General features: G+C 38.7%; 2 protein-coding genes across 2 annotated transcripts in view; one reads left to right on the top strand and one right to left on the bottom strand.

Moving 5' to 3' along the window:
• Positions 1–27,822, top strand: part of LOC131586022 (sterile alpha motif domain-containing protein 9-like) — a 248,996-nt gene that overhangs the window by 178,869 nt on the left and 42,305 nt on the right. The gene's annotated exons all lie outside the window — the stretch shown is intronic.
• SUZ12 (SUZ12 polycomb repressive complex 2 subunit) lies at positions 959–25,847 on the bottom strand. Its single transcript, XM_058852769.1, has 16 exons — positions 25,382–25,847; positions 22,545–22,591; positions 22,387–22,451; positions 17,591–17,659; positions 15,998–16,047; positions 14,662–14,747; positions 13,070–13,301; positions 12,197–12,299; positions 10,785–10,890; positions 9,838–10,015; positions 6,884–6,975; positions 6,282–6,425; positions 5,428–5,585; positions 4,607–4,805; positions 4,030–4,109; positions 959–3,703 (listed from the first exon to the last, which is right to left on the bottom strand). Exons 1-16 carry the CDS (start codon positions 25,686–25,688, stop codon positions 3,358–3,360), a joined length of 2,262 nt encoding a protein of 753 aa, XP_058708752.1. The 5' UTR covers positions 25,689–25,847; the 3' UTR covers positions 959–3,357.

Below are 27,822 nucleotides of genomic sequence, written 5' to 3' on the forward strand. Positions count from 1 at the left end.
CTTGTGAAACCAGTAAGTGAAGTTGCTGACTTGGCAGCTTTCTCTCATAAATACTCCATTCACATGAGCTTTCTTCATGACAAGATGCCAAGTGTTTCTCCTCCACTGCTGCAGCTTTGCTCTCAAATTGAACAGCCTAAAAACTGCAGGTCAGAGTCAGGGAAGGACTTACCTACTCCAGTGCCTTGGTTTTCTTGGATGTGAAACCACAGATTTGTAACAGGGAACGCCTCCACTCGCTGATGATGGCACCAGACTTCTGTGAATGAAGAAATACTTGGAACAACACTGTCAAGGTTGCCTTCACAGAATGGCTCCTGTATTGCCAAAGGTAAAGTCATATTTCTGGTGTGGGGGATGGTGTGGTTTGGGAGTTCTGTGTTGTTGAGCAGATAAATAATCACAACAGTTCAAATCATGGGCAACTGCTTCATTCTAGACAGTGAATCTTTACCCCATCCCTCCTAATTCAAGGGCTACATCCAAGACACACTCCAAGCAATGTACACTGACGGTTAGCAATTCATCTGCCACTTTTGAATATAGTATTTAATACACTGAATTAAATATTCAAATCATATTAGGTTCCAGGTTGGGGTTCACAAACCTATTGTGATCACCAAATACAAAATACTAACACCTGCCATGAGCACACTGAAGGCCAGATTAGGAGATTAGAGAGAACACACTGCCCAACAGCACCCAAGGTCCAGTTTGCAGAGCCCAGCTGGCACAACCTGCATTTCAGGACCTGAATCCTAACATGGAAAAAGGTTCTCAGTGACTCCCATTCCACTCACCACTTGGCCAGGCAATGCAATTCCTGATTTGTTCCACAGTATCTGGAGCATCCATCCTCTGCAGTCCCAGAGAAATGGGATTTAACTGACACCTATTTAAACTTGACTCCATAAAAGCCAAATACTTTGTAAAATGTCTGAAAAATTAACCACTTTCATGTAAAAACGTCATGAATCTTAGTTCTGTAACTGACAACACAAGCGATGTTTCATTTGCACTTCTATAAATGAAAGTTCAGCACAGTAAAGCACTTACACTCATCTCAGGTATTTAAATTCTACCCCAAGAAAGGAAAATGAAAGTTACTATAATCTGGTTAAAACACTGGAAATTATGGAGATACCTTAAGTAGAGCTGTAACAATCTGGCAAAGGAGAACACAAATTTTAAGTCATGCAGAAGAGAGTTTTGCTGCTTGAGGTCTCTGCACATGTAATGACTGGACACCCATCATGGCAGATTTTGTATCACTGAACTTCATGTACAAAAGCTTATTTCAAATAAAACATTTAATGAAAAACAATGGTTCATTTAAACAGCTGAACTTGTTTTAGGGATTTTTTTTGGGGGGGGAGGAGGGTTTTCTTTTGTTTTTACATCTACTGTACCATTCAAATTCTTTTTAACCAACCTACATGGCATCTTTAAAGGTACAAATAGAAAAGGCATCTTTATAAATAGAAAACAAGGGGATTTTTTCAGCTTTTATTATAAATTGACATGACATACAAAGTTTACTGAACAGAAGTAATTTCATTACTATTTTTGGGGGGATCACCAACTTTTTGTGCAAACAATGCTAGCCTTCTTTTAAGCATTAAGAGCATAACTGCTTAAGAAATGACATAAGCAATAATTCTAGAACTACATCTCCCCTAAAATAATCTATTTTTTACATATGTGCACAGCTTTAGCAAATTAAAGCCAGAGAGAAATGCATGATGTACTATCCAGAGGCATAATTAGAGTTTGCTAAAACTCAAAGAGAGCTGGCAATTCAAGGAATTTGTAATGAAAAGCTGCAGTTTCCCTCTTTCCTATTTTGTACACAAAATCAGTGACTAAGAACTTAATACTGGATGACGAATCACATCCACACCATTAGTTAAATAGTCTCACAGTTAAACACATCTTAAGGACCATCAAAATCAGTATTTACATTTTATAAATTTCTGAAGACACCATTAGAAAGCTTATATACCCCTTCAACAAATAGGGAACTGCATCTCATGGTGATGGAATGAAATAAAAAACAAAAAATACCTGTATTTACAGCAGCATTGTTCCTTTATAAATAAAGAATATGAAAAATGAAATATTTTAAGGATAATAAAAAATTGAGGTGATGTCACTCAACCACAGTGCTTGCTGGAATAAAACCCTTCGGTGCTGATACTGTACCAGTAGTGAAACCACTTTCCATTGGAAAAAATCTGTAAACGTATGCGTAAAATGTGTTAACAGCAGTGCAAAACTGCTCAAATATAGTTTAGTCAGCATCTTAGTATCTGTATTGAATACAATACATCACAGAATACTTACATAAGAAGTGCAACACATTTTCTGGTCCGATTTTACAGTGCATTTTTCCCTCAAGAGTGGCATCTCGAAAGCCAAAGCTAAACCCACGGCCTGGCCTTGCAGTCTGTGCTGAGGCGAGAACTTTGCGGGAAGTTGGCGACGCAGCGCCTGCAGACGGACACGAGGCTCCGGCCTTAGCATGGCACCCCAGGATGGGCAACCCCAGGCACAAGGGGCTGCATCCAAATCCTCTCTGTAGCTGTGTAAATGTGTAATAAAAATATAAAGGAGCTAAATGTTCAAGTTTAAAATGGTACACTGGGCGATCGATACATCAGAATTATCCACGAAACCCAAACTGCTGGTTAAACCTCAAAAAGCCAAGGTGGTACTTCGCTGTGTCTGGAATGTGAAAAGCCAAGATCTTTCCAAACAGGCACAAGACAAAGGAAGTGCTAAGTTTGCCAACTTTGATAATTTTTAGTGTAAAAGAAATTGATTTGTAATTTACGATCAATTGATAAATGATTTCAAATACAAGGATCAAGGTTAAACTGTAAATAGTCAGACGTTATTTTCACAAAAAGCTGGAGAATTTCTAAATAAGAAAAGCAGAAACTGTATCCCAATCCCCTTTCCCTAATGTTTCACAACTTCATGGTAGGAAAAACAGCCAGATACAGATGCAAAAATCTTAATATAAAAACAGTTTTACATATACTTAAATTATGTAAATTCCATAAAGTTCTTAAGACACTAATTACTAAAATTACAAAAAGATTTTTATATTGCTCTTCATGCTCAAACTCTTAGAATATTGTCATTACATCACCAAAACCAATATACATGTAGTACTTGCATAAGTAACTGAATAAAACCCCTGTTTAAACAACATCCTTGTTGAAATCATTTACTTCCATCCAGCAGTGCCTGTTTGGAATCTCTGTATTTCTGTGTGTAATTCTTTATAGAGCTCATGCACCCTAAGAATGTCACTTCAATGCTTGTCCGTTGAATGACAATTGACTTTTGACTTCAGAGCTTCTGCTTCTTGCTCTGTTTCGTGACACCTGAGATGCTTTCCACTTCTGAAATCCTCTCTCTCATGGTATTTTCACTGTATCCATTTGCTGTCCCACTTTGTTCCTCGGAAGATTCCTCGTCCGTCGGGGAAGCCGATTCTCCTTTCTCCAACTTCTGCTGCATTTCTCGGAGCCTGGCCACAGCTTTGTCTATGGACATGATGCTGATGAGGTTAAAGTCATGCATGCTGACCAGGTGGAGCATAAAGTTTCGACACAAGTTTTTCTTAATGATTTTTTGTCCATAATTTTCAACAAACAGCATACAGGCATGATTCATTTGATTGTCAGCAATAAACCTGTCAAATAAGAAAGCCATCAGTATGCAAGCAGAACATTTTAAAAACCCAAAAGATACTCTACAACATGATTTATCAATCTAACTGCATAGAGCAGCTATTACACAGTCCAGTATTTTTTCTTTTCAAAGCCCAAACTCTACTAGGCACAAGAATATCTTTAAAAGCTTAAAACTCTCAAAAGCTTATTACAAATTATCCTTTAATGACCCCTTCCCAAACAACTGAGCCAACTGAATTTTAAGTATTTAGTGAATTGCAATGCAAAATGATAACCAAATCTATATTGTATTTTTTTTGTATCAAAACTAAGCACAGAAACATACCCGTGCTTCATAACATGAAGATTCCATAATTTCATCACTTCTTTCTCTCCTTCGTTAACATCAGAAAATTCTTCAATTTGCTGGAGGTTGGGAGGAAGGATAGGAAAAGAAACAAACACACCCATCAAAACTGTGTATCTGCGGCCAAGTAGTGAGAGCATACCCAAAATTCAACTTACACACAAAAATATATCTAGAAAATTCAGGGTCTGCAGTCAGAAAAGTTAGAAAAATGTCATTTGATGTAGAGACTTTTGATGATAAATTATATCCTTATTATATAGAGCTCAAACTGTGTGCTCCTGATTCCAGCATCTCCTCTTTGAAAGAGAAAAGCAGCCACAATGAAAACTTGTTTGAACACAAGGAGACTGAACTAACTTTGCAAACTGAAGGCATACTTGAAAAAACAAACTTTGATTCCATCAATTTCCATCAACAATAGTTCAGCAAAATTTCCTGCTCCTAAAATGCAGAATTTGCACAACGTGTGCCCAATTGTTCCTTAAAACAACTGCAGACCATCTTTAAAAACCACAATCCACTTAAAATAACTTTGTACAAACAGAATAATTACAGTAATGGTTTTCTCCCGAAGCCATTCTGGGTCCTTTTCATCCTCACTGTCCACCTCCATCTCCTGGGGGCGGAGGGGCAGGCAGGTGTCGCTGTGGAAGTAGAGCCGGTTGTGCCCGCTGCTGTACGTCCGCTGCTGCTCCACCTCTCCGTCCTCTGACTCCAGGAACTCAGACATGCTCGCTTTCGTGCGCTTTGGCCTGCCAAAGGCAAAGTCACTGCTGTTACCAGCACATCAGAGATGCAAAAACTGAGACCTGTCACTGATTAACACAAATTATTTTAAGCTCCAGCCTGCAAAAATGTTGGGAGTGGGGAAATATCCAACAATTAAATAATTTGTACTAAAAACCCAACAGCTCCTGACCCTCCAATTTCACCTTCTGGGGAAGAAAAGTATTAGGATAAGGCAGTTAAAGAAAGCTACATTGTTATGAAGAGGTATCTCAACTGGAAAGATACAGAAAAATCATGGGTGATGTTATCTTCCTTCAGTTACATTATATTTAGTCATAACAGTGAAATTTAGCACTGTGTATATGTACCTGCAGACTCACAAATTCCCATGTTTCACAAATCTAGTTTATAGGCCAAAAAATTCTTTACAGAAAGAGTGGTTGGGCATTGGAATGGGCCCCCCAGGGAAGTGGTGGAGTCAGTGTCCCTGGAGGTGTTTAAAAAAGACTGGATGTGGCACTCAGTGCCATGGATTAGCTGATAAGGTGGTGTTAGGCCATAGGTTGGACTTGATGATCTCCAAGGTGTTTTCCAGCATAGCTGATTCTGTGACCCACACACAGAGGTTTTTTGGCAGCTCCCTACCTGCAAACCAGGATGTGTGTGATTGGAGTTCTTTTGACGGGCCCGTTGCGGCTGAAGGCGAAGCCAGGCTGGCGATGGATGTCCTGGGGGTTCCCTGCGTAGGAGCCATCGTAGCACTCATTGATGGACACATCTATCCGAGCACCTTTTGGATGATACTGGAGCACAGTTGCAAACACTCAGTAGCCAGTAATGACAGCGCATCAAGAGGTTTAAATGAGTCACCTTTAAATTCTGAATATCTTAAATACCGCCTTGTCAATAACCTGATACAGCTGATATAGCTCTAAGTTTCCTTTCACAACACCCAAATAATTTTTAACCTCTAGAAGCAAATTACACTGAAGCTTCCTTGCTCTGTACTATTTTACTGTTTTATATAAAGCCATGCAGAACAAATTATAAAATTAAGGAAAATATCAGCAAGAGATTGCTAAATTTCTAAATCTAAGGATTGCTTACATTTCTATATTTCCTAGAGCTTCAAGATCCTTCCAAAGAATATAACTACATTGCTTTTTACATCAAAGTACACATTGATGCAAAAGCAGTAGCTACATTTAGAATTCAACCTCCATTATGGTGAATAATATGATGGTGAATAATAATTCTCTCCATATGAAGAATAATGCTCCAATGGTCAGCATTATTTAATATATATATATTTTAAAAAAGAAATAAAATAAACCCCACAGTATTTCTGCTCCATTTAACACACATTCACAGAAAGCAGCTTCTAACATGCAGATACAGCCCTACAACTTACTAAGCTGGAAACAGAATCCCTGCATTTGTATTATCTGTGACAGACTGTACAGAGCTTCATAGTGCTGAACTGAAAAATGATTACTTACAACATAATTAAAGATAAATCTGCTGTGGCAGAGTTTAAGATGTTTGAGTAAACTATAGAGTTTCCTGCAGTTCAGTGTGCACCAGGGGCAGTGTAAGTCATCGCGGGCCTCGGTCTGCTGCCTCGTGTTATTGTTGTACAGGAACTGATGCAAACAAAGGAACAGGCAGCTCAGAATTAGCACCAAATGAGTTTCATTCATTAACTTCCAACCCCCAAAACCAAGCTGGATGTCCTTACAGGAGACCTCAACAGCAATAGTTAAGATCTTGGGAACCCTGTATTAGCTCAGTGTACTGAAACATGGGTATTTAAATTTATTTTTTTTTCCCCCACTGGAGAACCACCTGTCCCCCTCCAGAGGTCTAACAAGGAATGTCCTTTGTCTTTCAGAACATCAGATGTGCCCCCAGGAAGATTAGTTTTCTAGAATATTTCCATAAAGAAGAGTCTGTGGAATGGCTTTCAGTCTGTGAATCTGAGACTCTTTAAGGCATCCACTAAAAGGGTGAATGGAAATTTCCACCCAGCTCCCAAGCAAACATTTTAATGCCACACAATATTTAGATTCTTTTTTTTCCCTCTAATGATTATTTCCTATACCTGGTAAAATATTCGCAACTTCTGTCGAGGTTCATTTAAAACATCTCTCTCTTTTCTTGTTTGAAGGTCTGTAGGCAAAGATTCTTTCACAGCTGAAAAAAAACATATGTAGACACATATTTCTTTGGTGCAGAGGAACAGATAAACATTGTTTCTTACCCAAGTATGGAAGTTCTGAGAAGGGCACTGCTGCTGAAGGAAACAGGTTAATTTAATTTCATTTGACATAAGAAGCTTCCACCAGCAACAAGGAAGTCTGGATGTTTAGCTTCCTTCACAAACCTACAGGCAAACCCACTTCTAACACAAGATTATCGCCAGTGTTGGAGAACCATTCAGAGAAGTTAAAAATGGTCAGGTAGAAAGCAACATTTTTCTTACTCCATTTAAACAGAGAATTCTTTATGTATAGCTAAAAGCTGGGAAATAAAAACCATCTCTGCTTTCAGATTACTGCATTCAAATGCTTCACTTAAATTCAGTTTAAGAAGTTCCACAAGTCTCTTAAAAGGCAGCAGAAATATAAGTAATCACAAAAAATATTTAACTGACACTTTAACCCTTGACCAGTATTTGTATATGTAATGGCACTGCTCAGTTGCTTCGGAGTCTTTTCCACACACTTTAATCTACAAGAGTATTTGATTTCATACAGCTAATGAGAAACCCCACATAACGAAGCAGGTTAATAAATCTGCCCTCAAGAGAAACCAAATAATGACCCTACTTGCTTCTGAATGGTGATAAAGATAGGAAAACAGGCTCAGGTCTACTGCCCTAACTTTTAGAAGATGCACTTATTTTGTACTTAGTATTTTAAGAAAGAAGATAAAATTTCCTTGCTGTATGAAAAAGAGAGGCCTGACACTTCAGCCTGCACCACATCAGAGAAATCCCAATTCTGTGGCTCAGTTACTTTCAGAACTTTGTAATTACAGCAAAGTTTAAGCTGCCATACTTAGAAAGTCTTTGATGCCTTTATTCCACTGGTCTGCCTTGGGAAATATGCCAAAGTAAAACGACAACACCAAATTTATGTACCACTGGGAAAGATGCACTGGATTTTTATCAGAAGCTCTGACAGAAGTTTTGTACAGTTTTCACTCTCACAATATTCAGACACTGCAAACAGCAGAACCATAAAAAATACCCTACAATGCTGCACATTACACTAGGGTATATTTGTGTGTAAGAGTTGGCTGTACTATTTGGGAAGGTTGCTCTGGCTTGTAACTTTATCAATTTACTGGAACATTTAGCTTTTCTGATGGAAGAAAAAATGGGTTCCACGTTACACTGGTAATGCAGCCTTGCCATGTTCCTATTGACTCTACATTTATTACAGTAAACTACCACACAGCTTCTAGAGTTAGTCAACTAAACTCTCATTTCTTTTACAAGTCTGGGCATAAAATCTACCTAACAAATTACAATACAGATCTCCAAGAAACTAAAATAAAAGGAAGCCTGGTATAAGGAAGTAAAGAGAAAGCAGAACAATTTCTACAGCAAAAGTTCAAGGACCTCCCAGGTTCTGCTGGAATTCATGTTTGTGTGCACTGACAGCCATTCATCCTAATGGAAGAAGCCCAAGTGTGTCTGCAATCCCTAGCTCAGGTAAAATACTCTATGCAGGAAACAGATATCAGTCCTATTTAAATATTCTTGTACTCTTTCCAAAGAGAAAGATGCCTGTAGGTTGGCTGAGGATATTAGGGGTCATTCTAGACATCGGTTTCTGCACAGGTAGGGTGAAATTCTTCTTGCTCTCACTTTATCACACTAAAGCTCTAAAAGCAGCACAAAGAATCACCACTCTTAGAAAGTCTCACCTTTATGTTTCTCAACATTTACTGTAACACAACTGCATAAAAGCCATGTTTAGAAAAGCAGTGCTTTTCTCATAATAGTAATCTCCTTGCTGTCACTACTCTATCTACAAAACATCACCAAACTCAGACTGAAATGCCATTTTGGACAAGTTCTCCAAAGCACTATCAACTCTTCACTAGTGGTGCCTCACTGCATGCCCCAGAGACCAAGCCTGGGGACAGAATCACTGCACTCCAGATAATCACTTCTGCAACAAGGAGATTCCTTACTCTCAGAGTCCCAATCTAGTTACAAGCTTGGAAATGCTGATTATTCTGAAGTGAACTGGGTACCCATCCAGAGTCTAGGTGTGTTCATAGGTGTTGAAACAACAGGTGCAGCCTGTTGCTCTCTGTACAACTTAAGTCTTCCAAATGTCCTTGAGCTCTACCTGCCAACACGAGGTTCTAATTCAGAGTCACAAACTACTGGGAGTGAGACAAAATAAAGATGGCATCTGGGCAAATTTTCCTTCTAGTTTCTATACTGAGCCTGAAGCCATACAGGCTGGAATATCCCTCTGGCCAGTCCGGGCCAGCTGTCCCACCTGTGTCTCCTTCCAGCCCCTTGTGTCCCCATGCCTCTTTGATGGTGGGGTGGTGTGACAGCTACAAAGTACTTGACTTAGTCTAAACGCTGCTTAGCAACAACTAAAACATCAGTGTTATCAACATTATTCTCAACCTAAATCCAAAACACAGCACTAAAGCAGCCACTGAGAAGAAAATTAACTCTATTCCACCTGAAACGAGGGCACCTATAAATCCAGAAACTTACAGAACCCTAATTGGAGTGAGTAGGGCAAACTAGACAATCCCAGAAATCCTAATGATGGATTTTCCCCAATGTATTTCACAGCAGGATTTGCAAGCATTGTATATAATCACTTCAATATTGTCCTGATATTTAGCTTTTAACCATAAAAAATGTACAAAATATGGGATACAACAAAGCCACCCACTCAGTTTTGCTTTTTCCTGTTGAGAATAACCTGAAGCAGCTTTTAAGTAAGCAAGTAAGCCCTTGCTTAACACAAGGGTTAAGCAGATGATTATTCAGCAGCAAAACCAAAGTTTGCTTACCTATAGTCTGAGTAGGTTTAACAGAATTGGGCTTGTTTTCTTGAGGGAGGCTTTCAGAATTTCGTGTTGCAAGAGGCTTAGCTATAGGAGCTGTAGACTTATCATTTGAGTCTCCTGTCCAACGAAGAGTAAACTGAAGTGTAGGACCCTGAGAAAATGTTTCAAATGGAGGCAACCTCTGGAGAGTGGGGGAAATTAAAAAGAAACCAAAACAGTAGAATAAGTGTCTTCACAAAAACAATCATAAGAAAATATTCACAGAATGTAGACTAATGTAATTTATTTTTATGCAGGTAAAGGCTAATCAGGATAGTTGAGCTTATAACTGTACTTTTACTATATAATTTGGATCATCTCTGCTTTTTTCATAATTATATGAGCATGTTGAGACACAAATACTTTGCAACCATCTGGAATCTTCAAGTTCTTCTCTTCAATCACAATTCATACTCTCCCAGAACACGTGAGCATGACTATGTAAGTACATACAGTCACTGCATCACTGAGTGTTAATTCACCTCAGTCAACAACTTCTCTCTTCACAGCCCTTCCTCCTACACTGATACATCCTTTTCTTTTCATCATTACATTTTATCAGCATTCTCTTAAGGTATGTACATAGGATCACACCTGTCTGGTTCCTCTTTCTTCCCCTTAAATATTCTGCAATTTGCTCCTTTTTGGTATGTCCAACTTTGAATACATTTTGATATATCCAAGTTACGTTAGAACAGCATTTAAATGGCCTGATTTTCTAGGTCAGGAATTCAGACGTCACTGAAGAGACAGCTGCCATACTTACAGTAGCTGACATCTGCTTGCATTAATGATCCAGTGTACCCAAGGCTTTCTAAACTGAGAGCTGAATTAAAATGCATGTCCATACATTCCCAAAAATAATTCCTTCCTGTGAAGACAGGTCTCTCAGCCACTAAAACAATCCATACCTTCCCATCCAGAATTGTTTCCCATGTTGCTCTTTTCTTGCTAATGGGACACTCTTCCATTTCCTGCATGGCCACTTCATATTCCCCATCCAGAAGTTGTAAGCGTCTGTCAAGACAAAATATGTATTATGTGTAAAAAAGCTCTTTTATTGTTTGTCTATTAAAATGCATTATTTCACAGTAATTAAACTTCCATGAACCTAAAGGCATATTTTCAAGCAAATTTATTTGGCTAGGTCTAAATCTTAGGCAAACATCATCCATAACAAAGAAAAATATTAAAGACTAAACCAAAAATATATACATTTTTATGCATGATTTGGTTCTGCTGCAAATCAGTCTCATTTATACAACAGCATGCCTGAGAATGCTCTTGCTCATCATCACTACAAAATCATCTAATGGTTCCTGCTTAGCATATTCAAGTTCTCCAGTGAAATTAAGTAACAGAAAAGAACAAAATACTGTCAAGAATTCCAAGAAGATACAGATTAGAAAAAGACATTTCTTCAAAAACCAAACTTCTCAAAATATATTTCTAAAACCCTATTTGGATAAAGAACCATTTTGTCAGAATTAGCTGGAGCTGGTTTAAGCAGATTTTTCTTCAAGCTCCATTTTTATTGATAAAGAAATCATCTAAATACCTACTACCTGGACCTGCATTTGCCATGGAAAGTACTCATATTTTCATGTACTGTATTTTGGCTGTTGGCACTATGACCCTTTGCAGCACAAACAACCAAAATGTCCACCCAGGAAATAATCTGGTCCTTATCTTTTGAACTGGATCTAGAGTGCTCTAAGCTATTGACACATGAGTTCACCCCACTCCACCTTCTTTGAAATACATTAAGTAGTAACATGATAATAAATAATTGAACTACATGACAAAGTAAGCCTGTTACAATTTTAACTATTTGTTTGATTGTCCTGTAGTAATGGAGAACTGATGTCTTCTGTAGCTGTCAGCAGAATGACACCTCTGACTACATCAGCAACAGTGTGGGCATGGAAAAAATTATGCCTTCTAACAGAATGTAAGCAGTAAGGGTATTTCAGAGACCTTTCCTTTGTTTAACTTTGTAATTATGCTGTCACTCATCTTTAACAGAACCAGAGAAATTACATCTGTCAAAAACTAGCAAGGAACAGACAAACTGATGGAAACTGACAGGACAATATTCAAGTTCACAGATGGGAATCATTTACAGTAATCACTGAATAGGTCTCAGTATGAAATGTGTTATGAAACTTGTAGATTTTTTTATAAAAACATAACAAGCCTAAGTTCTTATTGTAAATAACTAAAATGCAGCCAAAGACAACCTACACTGTAACAAAGAACATATCAAGTTTATTAACAAATTTCTAATGATTAATAGAAGCTATATTTGTTTTTACAGTATTACCTGTTTTTATCAAATACAGTCATTTGTGCTACAAATGTCTTTTCTCCATCTTCACGATTTGAAGAGTTTCTTTTTCTTCTAGCTGGAAGCTCCTCATTGACATCTGCACATAAGAAATATGGTATTCAATCATTACATAAGCACAGATTCTAAAGATCTAACAGTCTCTATGCACTCACAAATATAACTGGCTATTGATTGTGTCAGATGTGCCATACAATAAAGAAGGACAATAAAAGAGTGCAATAAAAGAGCACTTAGCTTAACAGTAATCATATTTTAGGTATGTTCTCTCATGTATTTATAATTTCATTGTATTATTCTGTCAGTATAAAGAATTTGGGATTTGATCTTCCTCCTCTCGTGGCTATAAAATAGTAACAAATAAAGTTTTTCATTTGACATGTACTCTCCAAGGCTGTAACATTTGTGTTGTAACATTTCTCAACAGGATTAGGAAAATAGCTTTTGAAAATTTGTTATTGAGGTATTTTTCTACTGGCTTGTCATTTAGTTTTGCTGAAAAACTCTGTTAGAACCCACAGTGAGTCAGTAGTGACCAGTGTTGGTGGAGGGATGACACTCAGTGACCACAGGCTCTCTTGCACTGTTCATGCACTAACAGTGTTGCCTCACACCTTCAGCATCACGTTAGAAACAAGTGGTGCTAAATTTACACAAAACCAGCAGCACAATTTCTAGCTACCAGCTGAATTTCAGCCCCATCTCAAAAGAAACTGCAATCAAATAAAAGCTCAATCACTCAGTTATTACTGGCACTTGTCACAGTGTGACCCACACTGCTCATCAAGACAACTCCATGCGTGCCCACAAGATAAACCTTGCAAAAGCAGATTTAAAGGCTGAAGTTACCAATGTTTTCATTAGTTTCGCCATTGATCAGTCCATTAAATTCTCTCCTTCCTGGGCGAGTGACTCTGAATAACAATGAGTAAGACTTCACCATATGGCTGTTGCTTGGCTCAAACTCATTGCTGGAAACTGCAAGTGATGGGAAGTTGCCTGGTTTTATTTGGCTGAGGTCTGGGTTTAAAGGCACCTGCTTTTTACCTGTAGGAACCTGTCTTATCGGACAACTGACATCCTGCAGCAAAACAAGAAAGATAAGGTTCAGGTTCTTAGACTTCAAAGTAAAGACAGTAAGTGTTTAAATAGATATAATTTCCAAACTGTACTTGTTCTGCCAACTTTTGAAAATAAGCCTTATAATAAGCCTTATAACAGATATAAATAAAAAAATTTGGAACAATCCCAGATTTTAAATGCAAACCCAGATAGTTGTAGGTGTAAATAAAACTGGCATTCTATAACCCCTTCTGGCAGCAGCCATCTTTCTCTGTGTGATTAAAATAACACTAACATGAGGCACATAAAGAGACTGTAGAACAGTCATTGATACTAACTTGTTTACCTGAAGAAATTAAAATTTTTGTGTGTATATATATATATTTTTTTTTTAAACGGTTTCCTATCTTCTTGCAATATTTCAAAGTGCACTTTGTGCTATCTGTGGAAGAACTACTTACCTATGATTTATTATATTCAGTTATCTCTCAAAGAGATCATTGAACATTGTGTAGAATTGGGAAAACAAAACAAGACAGCCTAAGTATGAAATTTGCAGCAAAACATTTGTAATAACCATTAGCACCTCCTGATCTCACTACATTTATCCATATTATAACAATTTACAAAATTGGCTAGAAACAGTACTAATTCTTAAAAACCTGTCAAATCAGCCTAGCATTAGGGAAGAACACACAGCTCTGACTGCAAATCTTTCCCTTTCTGGCTAAAACCTGAAGCATTACTGAGCCTCCCATACTCTCATAGCTGGGAAGGTAATTTGCCAGCTGATGTGAAATAAGCACAATTAAAACTGCAAGCAAATTCAGAGATGCTTTAAAAATAAATATAAAACTGCTTATGATTTATGGTAGCTAAAATCTGCAATAATTGAAATAAAGTACAAAAAATCACAGGTACAGAAAAAGCAAGGAAAGAGATAAGAGTTGGCAGATGACTGAGGAGTTCAAAACAATTACAATTTGTTCCTTTTTACTCCTAAACCCTGAAAAACATAGGCTACTTTATGATTTTATGATTGCCTGGCTTCCTTAAGCCTCTGGACAACACAACGAAATGAATACTTTAATGATGTGACACACAAAAAAACTGAGGTAAAACCAGAAGTGGATGAAATTCACAGTGAGTGGATGTGATTTACAAGCTGAATTCAAACAACCATGTTGAATGTTTTTAAAAACTCATTTCTCATAAAGCAGCACAAAATCCAATGGAAAACAATTTGAATACATTAGTTCTTAAATTTAAAGGCTAATTTCAACAGAAGAATCACTTTATGGCAGTGTTACTTAGATATGCCAGAAGCAGGTAAACATTTTGTTTTAATGTATATTAATAATTTGTCAGATCATTTTTACCTTTCGTTTTTTGTGGCAAACTTTCACCAGCAGTACTTCCAGAGTTACAGAATTTTGTTCATTCTCTGAGTTTTGTGATGGCTTATCTAAACAGAAAAGTATTTTAAGTTCTGAAAAAGCAAAGATCTATTCAATGATATAAATCCATCTGTAATTACTTTTAACCACAGGCACCTCCCAGGTACAAAGACCTCTAACCACATTCTTAAGTTTCAACTCTCCCCAAACTTGCTACAAATTTCCACTTGAAAATATATCCTAATTATTCTCATATTAGCCAATTAAAAGATATAACTGATCTCCAAAGTTTAAAAGAGAAAGCTTGTTACTTTTTTATAACAGAGAAAAATGTTATAGGCATATTTAAGGACAGCTGGAACACACTAATTACATATGAGTCAAATTATTTTTCCCAATTTTTTTTCTTTACAGCTTGCAAACCTAAAATTTGGGTTTAAGATCCAGATGCTATGAGATAGGAAAACAAAACAAAATTATGCCACCCCCCCAACCCCCTTAAATATTATGCAAGACTAAATAAATGCACAATAGCTGTTAAAGTACTCATGAACAAACTTGAAAAAAAGTATTGGAAAATAAGACTTTGTTTCAGAGACTGCACGATAAATTTCCTAGAGCCTGTAATCTTCAAGGCAGCTGCTGCCAGTGGTGTGATCACAAATGGCAACCAAAAAATTAGAAATATAATTTTAATTTATTGGACAAACATGTTTTGCTCGCAGAGTAATAGAACTCTTCATTCTGGTCGAGGAAGTCAATTTTGATATTGAGAGGCAAATCCTTATGTGCTTGAAAGACACCGTGGAATGACTTCAAGTCACTAAAATATAATTTCCATGACTTTTATACTTGTTGACATGGCCTTTCCTTCTCTCCTAGATTCAACCTGACAAATTTTTCTTACACTTCTATTTTAAAGTAGAGACCACTGAATCTTCTAGCTATTTGAGGGCTGTGGGGTTTTTTAAAGCTACTTCAAACACCAGAGACTACTCCCAGAAAATCAAATTCTTTGGGAAAGAATCACTTTCCTCAAGGTCTATTTCTGTTTGAATGAATGATGTCTTGAAGTATTTCTCAAAATCACTGTTTTGACTAAAATCCTGAATTCTTATCTTCTTAATATCACAATTACACTACAACATTTCTAAAGTACTACTGAATTACAATTAATGAGATAGGCTGAACAAGTAAATTAAAACCTGCATCCAAACAGCAGAGAGTAAAAACATTCAAATATCCCCCTCAAAGATCTTTACTAATTTCAAAGGTGTTATACAAATTAAAAGTGGAATGAATGAATTGGCAAACATACCATTTTTATGGAAGAACCCAGTAAATGTAAGTTGCAGATGAGCAGACAAGCTAAACAGGAAAAAGAGCGAAAAAAAAGGAAATGTTAGAACAAGTAAGTGTTTTTTTCTCACAGCAATCACTTCAGTGATGTTCAGTACAGAACTCTAATGATTCGCTCTATCCTTTTAACTCAGAAACTGCTGGGATACAGCAGTTGATGCAGAATTGAACACCAGTTTTCTCCTAACAGACTCATTCTCTCTGTGTACTCTATGACTTGATACATTAAAATAAAAAAATTTAAGCACTACAGTAGAAGACTATTGCCTGAAGACAGAAGATCTTGCCTTCACAGGCAGGCAAACACATTTGTTGGACAGTCATCAGCAACAGAGTTCACTTTTGCTGGAAATTTTCTAGAATTTCACCCTGAACAGGCTTGGTGTAGATTAAAAGAAAACCTAACCAAGTATTTTAAGCTCAGTAATGAGAATCTTTACATGGGGGAACCTGTACCTTTAGAAATAGACAATCAGTTATATCAAGTCCATATCATTCATTCCATATACAATCAAAATAATAATTACATCTGTTTTGTTTCACAGCTTAGACTCTTCTGCTGACTACAGACCCATCTTATTTTAAATTGTAAAATTCAGGGCATATTTCCATTTAAAACAATTATTCATAAATCTAGATTAAAAAGGGTCTCAAAACCACTTAGTATTTCTGAAGTACACATTGAACAGAATATAATCTGTCCCACTACACCACCAGACACAACTTCGTGCACCTTCACTTCTCAGGCAGATACAGCCTGACACTCCACACTTATTTTTAAACACAAACATTCCCAAGAGCTCTGAAATGATCAACAGAAGTGTCCAACAGCTCAAGCATTCAAAGGACTTTATCTACACCAACTTGCATCATTCATCTATGTTACTTTTCCACACTAAAGCACATTTTTGATCGTTTTGAAAGCACAAAAAACAACACACACAAATCAATATTGTATGTTGTTTCAACAAATCAACTAACCACAATACATGGAGCAAAATATAATTAAGAAAAATAATATACAGTAAATCTGTAAAACCTCTTAAAACACAATTTATAAGTTTGTTTCAGACTACACCGTATCTAGCTGCCTCTGAAGTAGTCTAATGATTTACAAACATGGTGGGAAAAAAACAGGTTAAAAATAGCAAGTATACAACAACATAAACTCCAAGTAATAAAACTTCATGATATTTTCCCAAATCCACCTCATTTTTTTTACTTTTAATTCCAACACACAGAGATTACTTACTGACACAACTGGCACTTCTAAAAACAAGGCAAATACCTATTTGAGGTTTCTATATACATTTTAAGAGATGCCACAACAAATACTGGAAGTTTATCCCAGTACTGCTTTTCTCCAAGTTAAGTGACCAGCGTACATACAGATATTTTAAGATTATGGAAGCAACATTTCAAACAGCAACTACTTGCTTCAAGTAATGACTCTTTATCATTTGCACTTTATCAGTCAAAAGGACTTTTGATTCAGCCCATGCATGTACTTGTTTGTACTCACACACATAATAAGTATATAGCAGGACAGTACCTGTGAGATTCTTGTTCTCCCTTCATTTTCTCTACTTTTGATAACATGTCATCTACTTTGAATGTTTTCCTGTGAGGAAAAAGCAAAAAGCATAGTTTTACACATATATATGTACACACAACTTACAGCAAGAAAATGTATTCAGCCTGAGCTTTGACTTGATTTTCCATCTAAAACTGTCTATATATACCATTTTAGACTCCTCTTCAGAAAAGATCCTTTAGACACATATATACTTTTTCAGATCTAGGATCCTGCCTGTGTTAAAAGGGACACAACTGCTTCTCAAGCAGAATCAAAAATAATACAAGGAATTAAACCCAGACCTTGCAACAGTAATCCTACTGCTAGTAAGAAGTTTAATTTAACAGCAACATATTGAAACCCTTGCAATGAACACGTTTAACCGTATTTCAGCTTTGTCAAAGAAAATCTTCCTGTTTTACTGATATGTACCAGGAATTGACATGTCAGCCCCTCAGTCATTACTATTTTAATCTTGATCATAATAATGAAAAACACTTAAAACCTTATAGGACAAAAGAGTAAAAAGCCTAATTATAACCACAAACCCTTATTTCTCCACACATTTCTATTAAATGGACACAATGCAAAGAGCAATGAATTTGGAAGCTACCTTTGGAGCACACTCACAGGAAATTGGACAATGACAACCAATGACAACAATGTCATACAGAATAATCACTTCAAATCTTTCCTCTCTGTAATTCTGACATCAGTCTGTTCATACTCATATGTTCAGCCTGTTCTACCATACATATAATTTCATGTTCATTGCTAAATAAAGCTCACTCATGAGCAGAAATTATTCAACATGTTACAGAACAGTCTTTCATCTTTTCATTAAAGGCAAGTTAACTCTTGGATCTAGATGCCCACAGAATTGCACTTGTCTACAGTGACAACACAAGTGTGTGAGGGCACCTTTCCTTTACATTTATACCTTAAAAAAAACAGAGTGAGAAGGATATAAATGGTTGCCAAACACTGGATTTCTTGCAGAGGGAGCAATGCCATGCTCTGGGGAAGTGGGAAGCATTTGTATACAGAAATACCCTGACTGAAGAAACACTGATGTCACTCTGTCTGCAGTCAGCACATAACGCTCGTGAATGATTGAGTTACACATCTCATGGTGACTAAACAGCAACACTGGGCAACAAAAACTACAGAGCTGCACTCAGATAACAAGGGGAAAAACAATTATGATTTGTGTAGTAAACAATCACTGATTCAAAGCTCTACTCAGCCCAAGAGTCACACATATGACTGAAGAACAGACTCACCTACACTAAAACACGAGAATGTTAAAATAAACATTGCAGTGGTCAATTTTAAAGCAAGAGATGTTAAGAACAGGGCAATTTCTTAAAAGTTTCAGGTTCTAAGGTAAGTGCTCTGCAGCCACTGTTCTGCAGAACAGCAAGTTTAGAAGGCTTTCTCCAGACTGAGGAATTACTTAAAACAGATTTAGAGCAAAGTTATGTTATGAGCCAAGATGAGCCAAAAAACAGCTAAGAGACAAACATTATCCCAGAATGGGGGAAAGTTAACAATCTTTCATAAAATATACCAACATCTGACACAACTTGTATTTAGTATGCAACCATTATTGATCCAAAAAGAACAGTGGCACAACCTTTGCTAAATCCAGACTCAGGTTAGTCAAAATAAGAGAGCCCTCCTAAAAAAAAAGTCTTGCAGAGAAACTAAAAATAGAAGTTAACTTGTAAGAAGTTAACTTGTAAGAGCAGAAATTTCTCTAAAATTAATTACTATTTATGTTACCATGTTCCCATGCAAAAAAGACAAAATTAAGTTTTTGCAATAACCATCCCTCACACTCAAGATTTTCAAGACAGCATTTACTTGTGTAACAAGTATGTGCATCTTGTGCATTCCTTTCTCCACCCACTCTTATTCCAGGCAAGAAAAGTAATAATTAGCAAAGTATTAGAAGTCACATAATAGCATGCCATTATTTTGCCAATAAATAATGTAATTATTCCTTTATCCAAATACCGTATGTGAAGCAATTTTACTAACAGTTAGTATCTTCTTTCCAACACTATCATTAAGTCTAATAATATACTAACACCTGAAGACAGACCCAGAGACACAAAGCTCAGTTCAGCTCTCCATAAAGTGTCAGCTGACCAAAGCCCATCACCACTCCAAAAAGCAGCAACTTCAATACCTTTTTAGCCCAGGCTGACACATAACCATCAACTATTCCTTATGACCATTTTCCTATGCTCTAAGCATTCCAGGTTTTCTAAACACTTTCTCAGTATTAAACATGTGGAGCAATGTCAGTAGATAATTTCCTGGTAAAAATGCAGTTTTAGTTCCTTATCTCCAAGTGATAAATTTGTCTGGCATTTTTCTCAGACTATCATAGAGTTGGAGGTAAAAGACTTGGAGCCATAATTACTATTCTTTAAGTAAGGTCTATTAAGTTTGGAGATTAGTTCTTTATATTTTATTTATGATACTGTTTACTGAAATGGCAATCAAAACAATTTTCAGCAATTTACAATGGCGACATTTAGGAGTTCTAGGGGAATAAATTAATGTAGATGTATAGTCCATGTAAGCAGGCTAACAGTGATGCAGTTCCAGAAAAGACTTCTATGCAAAGAGAACTCTACTAACACTTTCACTGTACTGAAAGCAGAACATCTATTTTTCTTCATATGAACCACAGGACAATTTTCTCTAGTTCAGATATTTCTTCTCTTTTAAAGTCCCTTTTTCACCAAAACAACAAGATCATAGACCTTAATTACTTTCTGTTGAATGAAGAATAGTGATGCAGGTCTTGCACATATCTGTAAGTATTTACCAGCACAGATCAGCAAACAAGGATCCTGTTAATCCCCTCAGGAAGTGCAGTTCAGACTCTTTTGCCAAACTCTAAGTCCAAACCACCTTTAAATTACAACTTCTGTGGTTTTAAGTAGGCTGAAAGAGAAGGGCCATAGTACTGATTGAGCATGAAAAGGGCAGAGGGAACCCAGGGGAAACACACTTCACAATTACTTTCTGGCTTTTTCCCTTTCTACTATGCTCATTCACTTCTGTTGCATTATTTTATAAATAAAACATACTGAAGTGTTTTATTTAATCTTCCTAGACCTAATTACAAGCATGATTTCAGTAAGTCAGCATTGTCAGAACTATTGAAAGAAACAGCTGTAATCTGTTATTAGAACACCTCCCAACTAAACTCACAGTTCTAAAACAAAGTGTTAAGGGAACTGGTAAAAATCAGTGTGTTTCAAACAGAAACCAAGAATTACTTGTGCAGCTGAATCAACTGGAATTTGGAACAGTGGATAACAATACACAGACAAAGAATTGTCAGTTGCTTCCCAGCAAGTACGGCAGATATCCAACAGAACACTTTCAGGTAACATACACATTTCAATCAATAATGAATTAATCTAAGTTATAAGCAAGAACTTCTTGTAGTACAATTATAGTTAGAAAAAACCAAACAAAACTAAACCACAAAAAACAAAACAGCCTGAAAATAATTTCTTAAAGTTTTGTTCTGACTCACTTTAAAATGAGTAAAAAATTCATTTTGGTAACTTTTGTAAGAAAAAGTAAGCTGCAACTTCAAGTTTAAAAAAATAAATCTGATCATTATCTGTCCTAAGTATCTGAAGTTGTATGCTATGGATTCAGTTTTTAAGAAAAATTTATATTGTGGCATTAAAACTCTTAGCAGGAACATTAAACAATATCCAAGAGATCCAATACTGTCATAAACAGCTCCTTTAATTTAAATAAAAATATGCAAATTCTACTGATCAACAGATCACGCAAATATTACCTCCCTTAGATACAAATATGAAGTTTAAATCAGAATTGTCTGCATAATCACATTTTGTTGCATATTTGTCATACTTAAGTCCCACAGCAACTGTTTCTAAGCAATAAGAACTTTGGTGTTAAAATATTTTAATCTAAATGTTCAGGTTACAACGTAAGTGTAACTGTAACAAAGGATTTTCAGTGAAGGGGAAGTAAGTAACTGGAAGGGCCTTGTGATTCTGCTAATAAATAATGTACACTGCATTGTCCCTCTGCAGTGTTTCTGCGTTTTCAGGTCCACTGACAGGCAACTGTAGCACTTCACATGACAGGAATGACTATTTTGCAATATCAAAACTGAAGCCCATCTCTCAGATGTATCCAGTTCAAAGCAACCTTTTTTAAGTATTTGCTGTTCTTCTAAAATAGTACAAACAGACCTGCTTTATTTTCCAGCTTTTAAAATAACTACAGAAATAATAACCAGATTCTTTCACAACTAATTAACAAAGCTAATAGTTTTATTTAAAACCCAAATACAAAATAGTTTTTTATTCAGGTTTTGGTTTCAAAGACAAGTAGTCATGCTAGTTAAAAATGCAATATTTTGTATGATTATCATTAAGCACCATTGATTACAAGAGCTGAGATGTAATACAGTTTTGGTTTTTTTTTAATAAGTTCTCCAGAATAGAAAACAAACACGGTAGAATTAGGATTCTGCAGATAGCTCTCCACATTTGAATACTCCCAGTATCCACAGAAGTCACATGGATAACGCTACACGTACACTTAACACTGCAAAAAGTCTCTTAGGTCTCAGAGATCAACAGTACACTTAAGTATGCATTTTAAAGTTCCTTGAAAAGAAAACAGGAGGCCACCCTCCACTGCTTTTTGGACTTCTGCTACATGGTGAACATTTTAGGATTACTTTACAAAAGCAATTTTACCTTTTGATATTTGTTCGGGAGTTTCTGTGGGACATGTAAGTGAGAGTTCTGTGCAAAAATATTGGCTGCAGGGGGGAAAAGAAAATAGAAAATGGTTATGCTTAAATTAAATTTTTCTACAAGTGCAAAGTAAAGGAGTGGTAAAACCAATTACTCACTGCTATTAGATTCCGGGTACGTAGAAATCTGTATATCTGTGTTGGTTCTGAGAAAAAGGAACACGTGTTATCCAATGTAACTTATACCTCCAGAAAGACAGTCTTATAATGATAAAAAGTATCTAACTTAGTATAGCAATTACTTTGAAACAGTTATCAAAAAAGCTATTAAGTAAAGCATCAGAACGTCCTAATAACTCCAAATTATCACATTCAAGGTTATTTCGCCAATTCTACAACACAAAGCAACTTCTTGTTTAAGGTGCCACAAATCAGAGGTCACAACTCAACTCTGACCGCTCCTGCTTTCCACAAAATGTGTTTCTTACATGCTTTATATCATTAAAGGACAGAAAAAATATCTCAACATATCACAAGCTATGGTCACATAGGTAAGTTTTCTTCATGAAGTCAATAAACACATCTGCTACGATACCAAAATAGCACAATAAATTTACACAGTCAGACAATTTGGATTCTGATTGCTTTACACTTCTGGCAAGTACCAAGGTCACTTGCAGCAGGTACTGAAACAAGAACATGGACTGTCAGTTGACTATGATCCATTATGGATCATTCTAAGGTGGACAATTAACATTGTTTTTAGTAAAGCAATTACTGTTTCCAAGTGCAAAAGGAGAGAAGATAATTCAGCTGTTCACAAAATGGACACTAACGCACAACATCATCTCAAACATGTCTGAGAGACAACGTTCAAAGGATCAAGAGTTGCCTACAGACAAGAGGAAGATCTTCAGTTTAGTTTTAACCAGTTAAGTTAAATCAGGACAAGAAGAGTTTTGTCTGAACCCCGTTATTCGTAACAAGATTTCCAAACTAAATGGAAATAAGAACTGAAATAAACTGAAATAAAAGCCAACTTCACTAAGTAACATAAGCAAAAAACTTATAAATGACTTGATAATACACATCAAGTGGAGAGAAAAAAAGAGAATAGACGGTGCATTGATGCTCATTCTAAGGCTGGCAACACTGCCTCCATTTCCCACATACAGAAAACAAAGTTCATTTTTAAAGAAATATCAAATTTTCTTTTCATATGACTGCAAAACATTTATTTCAAATAGCTGGCAACCTTATTGTGTGGAATTCTGCAATTAGAAGTAGAAAAGGACAGCTTTTTATGTCCTTTACCCCTTTTTAAAGATATGATTCAGTCTTATTTCTACAGTCACGAATGTAAGACCTCATAGAACACATAATTAAAGATACATATTACTGTTAGAGAATGAAATCTTAAAATGATCACAGTATTTACTTTTAGAAGTCTGATGGAAGCCAGGAAAAATCTGCTTAAGGAAAATTATCAGAATAAGATCTGTATTTTTCAAATCAAGATAAAAGAAATTAAGATATGCACACTTTGCCACAAAGTGAAAATACAGAGTAGTCGCAACTTTGAAAAAGACACCCCAGGTTCTTCAGTCTCAAAAACTCCATGACATAGTTATAATTTCTTAATGTTTGGAAAATTAAGTTACATTCACGAGAATGTAACTTAATTCAAAGACAACGCATTGCTGCTTCAATATTAGTTTTCCCAAGTGGAAAAATTCTACAACACACTCTTCGACCTGCATAGAGACATATGTCTCACAAGTCTGTATTACTCAGCAAAAGCTTAAAATAAATCTTTTATCTTTTCCTAGCACATGACCTTGAAAAGGGACAAAAACAGTCAGGAAGAATGCGACTCAATACTACACGTGTTAGGATTTTTATAATCCAGTATTAATGTACTGCAGTTTTGCCATGATATTTGCACTACAGGGTTAACATTATGTATATAATATGTATGTATATCTACACTGTAGCTTCCTCCTGATCCCCACCTGCTCAGCTCTGTGCTTCCCTTGCCTGACACACTGAGCCACGGGCAGAAGAATTTTTTCCACTTCGGGCACTGACACTGACAAAAGCTCTTAAAACTCGAGTCTGCCACTTGACCCATTTGCAGCACAGTATTTACTGAACACAGCGCGCTGTTAAAAGGACTGAGACTCAAACGGCCACACATTATTCCAGATTACACCAAAAACTCCAACACTGTCACCGTCTACAGCAAGTGTGACATTGACAGCACCAATCCCAAAACAGGATCATGTCTTCAAGTAGGGAATTAAAAATTCCCTTCAAATCCTGGCAACTACACAGAAATCTTTTAGCACAACTTAAGTTTACTGCTCCACTGTGCTTTTAAACCAGACTTCCATACACAACTTTCTAGTGAATTCAGGGGGAATCTCCTCCTATGTGGGACTGCTACAGGGGGGATGCCTGGGTCGCAAAGGTCAATTTCCAATACGAAACCTCGACTAAGTGAAAATTAGTGCCAAACAAAGAAAAACCAAGTACAGCGAACTCTTAATCGCGTCCTGTCCCTGAAAGAGTCTCAAACGGCAGAGGCCAAAGAGGAAAGGGCCCCTTCGCCTCTCACTGCCCAGAGCCTCCAGGGGCTGCTGGAGGACGGAAGGGAAGCAGGCGCCCCGAAAGCCTGATGGGAAGTGCTACTGAGAACCAAGTTCATCGCTGGGCGCGGGCACACTCGTACACACACCCCCTCGCCCTCCGCCCCGCGGGCCCCGGGCGCCTCTCGCCGCCCTCCCGCACACCGGCCCCGCTCCCCGCGCTTCCGCCCGGGCCCCGCCGGCACCCGCCTCCCCCGGCCCCGCTCCCTCCCTCCATCCCCCGACCGTGTTTACCCCCGGAAGCCCCTGCTCCCCACAGCCCTCCCCTCCTCCTCCCGCCCTTTCCGCGGCGGCCCGGGCCGGTCCCGCCGGCTCGGCCCCCACTTCCTCCGGCGACCCGGTGCTCACTCTCAAAGGCCTGAAGAAAGAGGTCGTGGTCGGCCTGGATCTGCTCCATCTTCGGCTTCTTCACGGGGGGCAGCGCCGCTGCCGCCGCCGCCGCTGCCGAGGAGGCCGAGGAGCCGCCCGAATACCCACTGCCTCCTCCTCCGCCACCGCCGCCGCCGGCGGCACCGCCGGATTTGCCGCCGGGAGCCGCCGCCGCGGCGGAGCCCCCAAACCCGCCGCCTCCTCCGCCGCCACCTCCTCCTCCGGCGGCGCCGCCAGCGGAGCCCGAGCTGGGCCCCGCTCCTCCACCGTGCTTCTGAGGAGCCATGGGGGTGGCCCCGGGCGGGCCCCGGCGGGACAGAGACCGAGCGGGGCGGGCAGGGCCGGCCGGGGCGGGTGCGTGAGGCGGGGGGGGGACGCGCCGCGCTCCAACTCCGCCAAGTCTCCTCCGCCCCGCTCCCCTCAGCGCCGCGGCCGCCGAGCCCGACCGCCGCCGCGCGCCCGCCCCCCGCGCGCGCCCATTGGCCGCGGGGATGGCGCCGCGCCGCTCCATTGGCCGGCGCCGGCCCCGCCCCCGCATGACGCGCGGATGGTTCTGGAAGCGTTTGGTTGGTCCGCGCGCTCGGCGCGCGCCCCCCCACTCCCCGCCTTTGAACTGAATTCGCGGGAAAGCGCCGCTCGCGCTCCGGCGCGGGGCATGATGGGTACGGGGGGGCCATCCCCGCCGGCCTGAGGGGCTGCTCGCCGAACCCCGCCCTCGCACCCCGCCCGCAGCGCTCCGCCCGAGCCCCCGGGCGGCCCCGACCGCCGCCTCCCCGTGCCCCCCGCGCCTCCCCGGCTCCGCGTGTACCCCCGGGCTCTCCATGCCACCTCCTGCTGCCCCCGCGGCCGCTCCGCTGTCCGCAGAGCTCAAGAGATCAATTTGTTAAAATAGAAGCTCAGGTAAAAATCGGAATCGGTTCTATGGTGGAAGTGGTTATACTTTATACTGGGTCGGCCATGAGGTCCTGCTGCTTTCCCGTAGCTTTAGCCTTAGCTAACTGCGAAGTTTCCTCAAAGGATGGTACAAGAAGTGGCCCAGAGGTGCAGCAAGACTTGAATTCTGAGGTGGAGTGTCTCTGGGTTCAAGAGATTCCTCTGTCCCCGGGGAAGTGCAGGCTGTGCCGCTGTGCTCGGAGCCCTGACAGCTGCGGCGGGGCCGGGCTCGGGCCAGGGCCGCTGTCAGGGCAGCGCCTCGTGTGTGAGGAAACACCGCGTGGGGAAATTCAACAGCGGCTCCATTTAATCACCTCCTTATCAACAGTGCGGCAGCTCATACACAAAAGGCTTCGGCAGCCGTTCCGTTCTGTTTGCTTTCCTTTGCGAAACTTCTCTGGGGTAATTGTACAGGGTAGGGTAGGAATGGTCTATGTGTGAAATACAGCCTTGAATTCTGATACCAGATACAGCTGTGGTGCTGGCACCCCACCATCTCCATTTATCTTCTAATTTCTAGCGCTAAGAAAAATGAACTTAACGATAAATATTAAGAGGAAAACCATATATCAAAATCATGCTGTAAATGTGCCTTACATTATCAATAAAGGGAGATTCTAAAGTGATGTCTCATTTATTAACCTTATTATGTTTAAAGACAATATATGTATATACACCCCAAACATTCAAATAAACAAGTATTTGTTGACTACTATTTCTCTTCTTTTGCTTTTTCTGTTATACCATTTATCTTTCATGTTTGCTCTGGAAAGACCTTTTCTTCCCTTGTTTTTTCCCCCTCCTTCCCTCACTGGGCATTGATGTTTTACCTGTAAGTTTTTCAGTATTTTGCCTCAGTTTTTCTTACATTTTTATAAATTCATTGTTGTCACCATTTTACCTACGTTATGTTTCTTCCTCCAAACAATACTGTTATATATTTTATCCTGCCTATCAGAATTGTCTCTGCTTAGTATTCCAGCTTCTTTATCTTCTATTTCCTACTCAATTTCTCTACAGCCACTTGTTGCTGAGTATTTCACTTCATGCCAGTCTCTCACTCCTGGCAGCAGCAGTGTTTGATGCACTGCACATTTTTGAGGACCTTACATGTAATTTCTTTGCTTATAATACCCATGACTTCCTGATGTTTGGTGTTTGGCAGGCTGGACTCAGAGGCTACAGAGCAGGTGTATCCCAAATTATGGGTATGTTTCGGTGATCAAAGGTTGAGCTTGAGGCCGGTGACACCCTGTTACAAGTGACAAAATGTATCAATATGGAAGCATGTGTGAGAAAGGCTCCTCAATGTTGCATAACTGCAATTCAGTCCTTGGAAGTTGTTCATTGCCTAATTTATTCCTGTCTCCTCCCAACTGCTTCCAAGCCTTTGTGGTTTCTGGTGGGTCATCCTTCTAAATTTGAGAACTGGGAGGAGACAGAGGGCAACCTTCCAAGCAGGAGTAAAAGATAATTCAGTAATTAAT

Source organism: Poecile atricapillus, chromosome 17, assembly GCF_030490865.1.
Source record: "Poecile atricapillus isolate bPoeAtr1 chromosome 17, bPoeAtr1.hap1, whole genome shotgun sequence".
In the NCBI taxonomy this organism is placed as follows: domain Eukaryota; kingdom Metazoa; phylum Chordata; class Aves; order Passeriformes; family Paridae; genus Poecile; species Poecile atricapillus.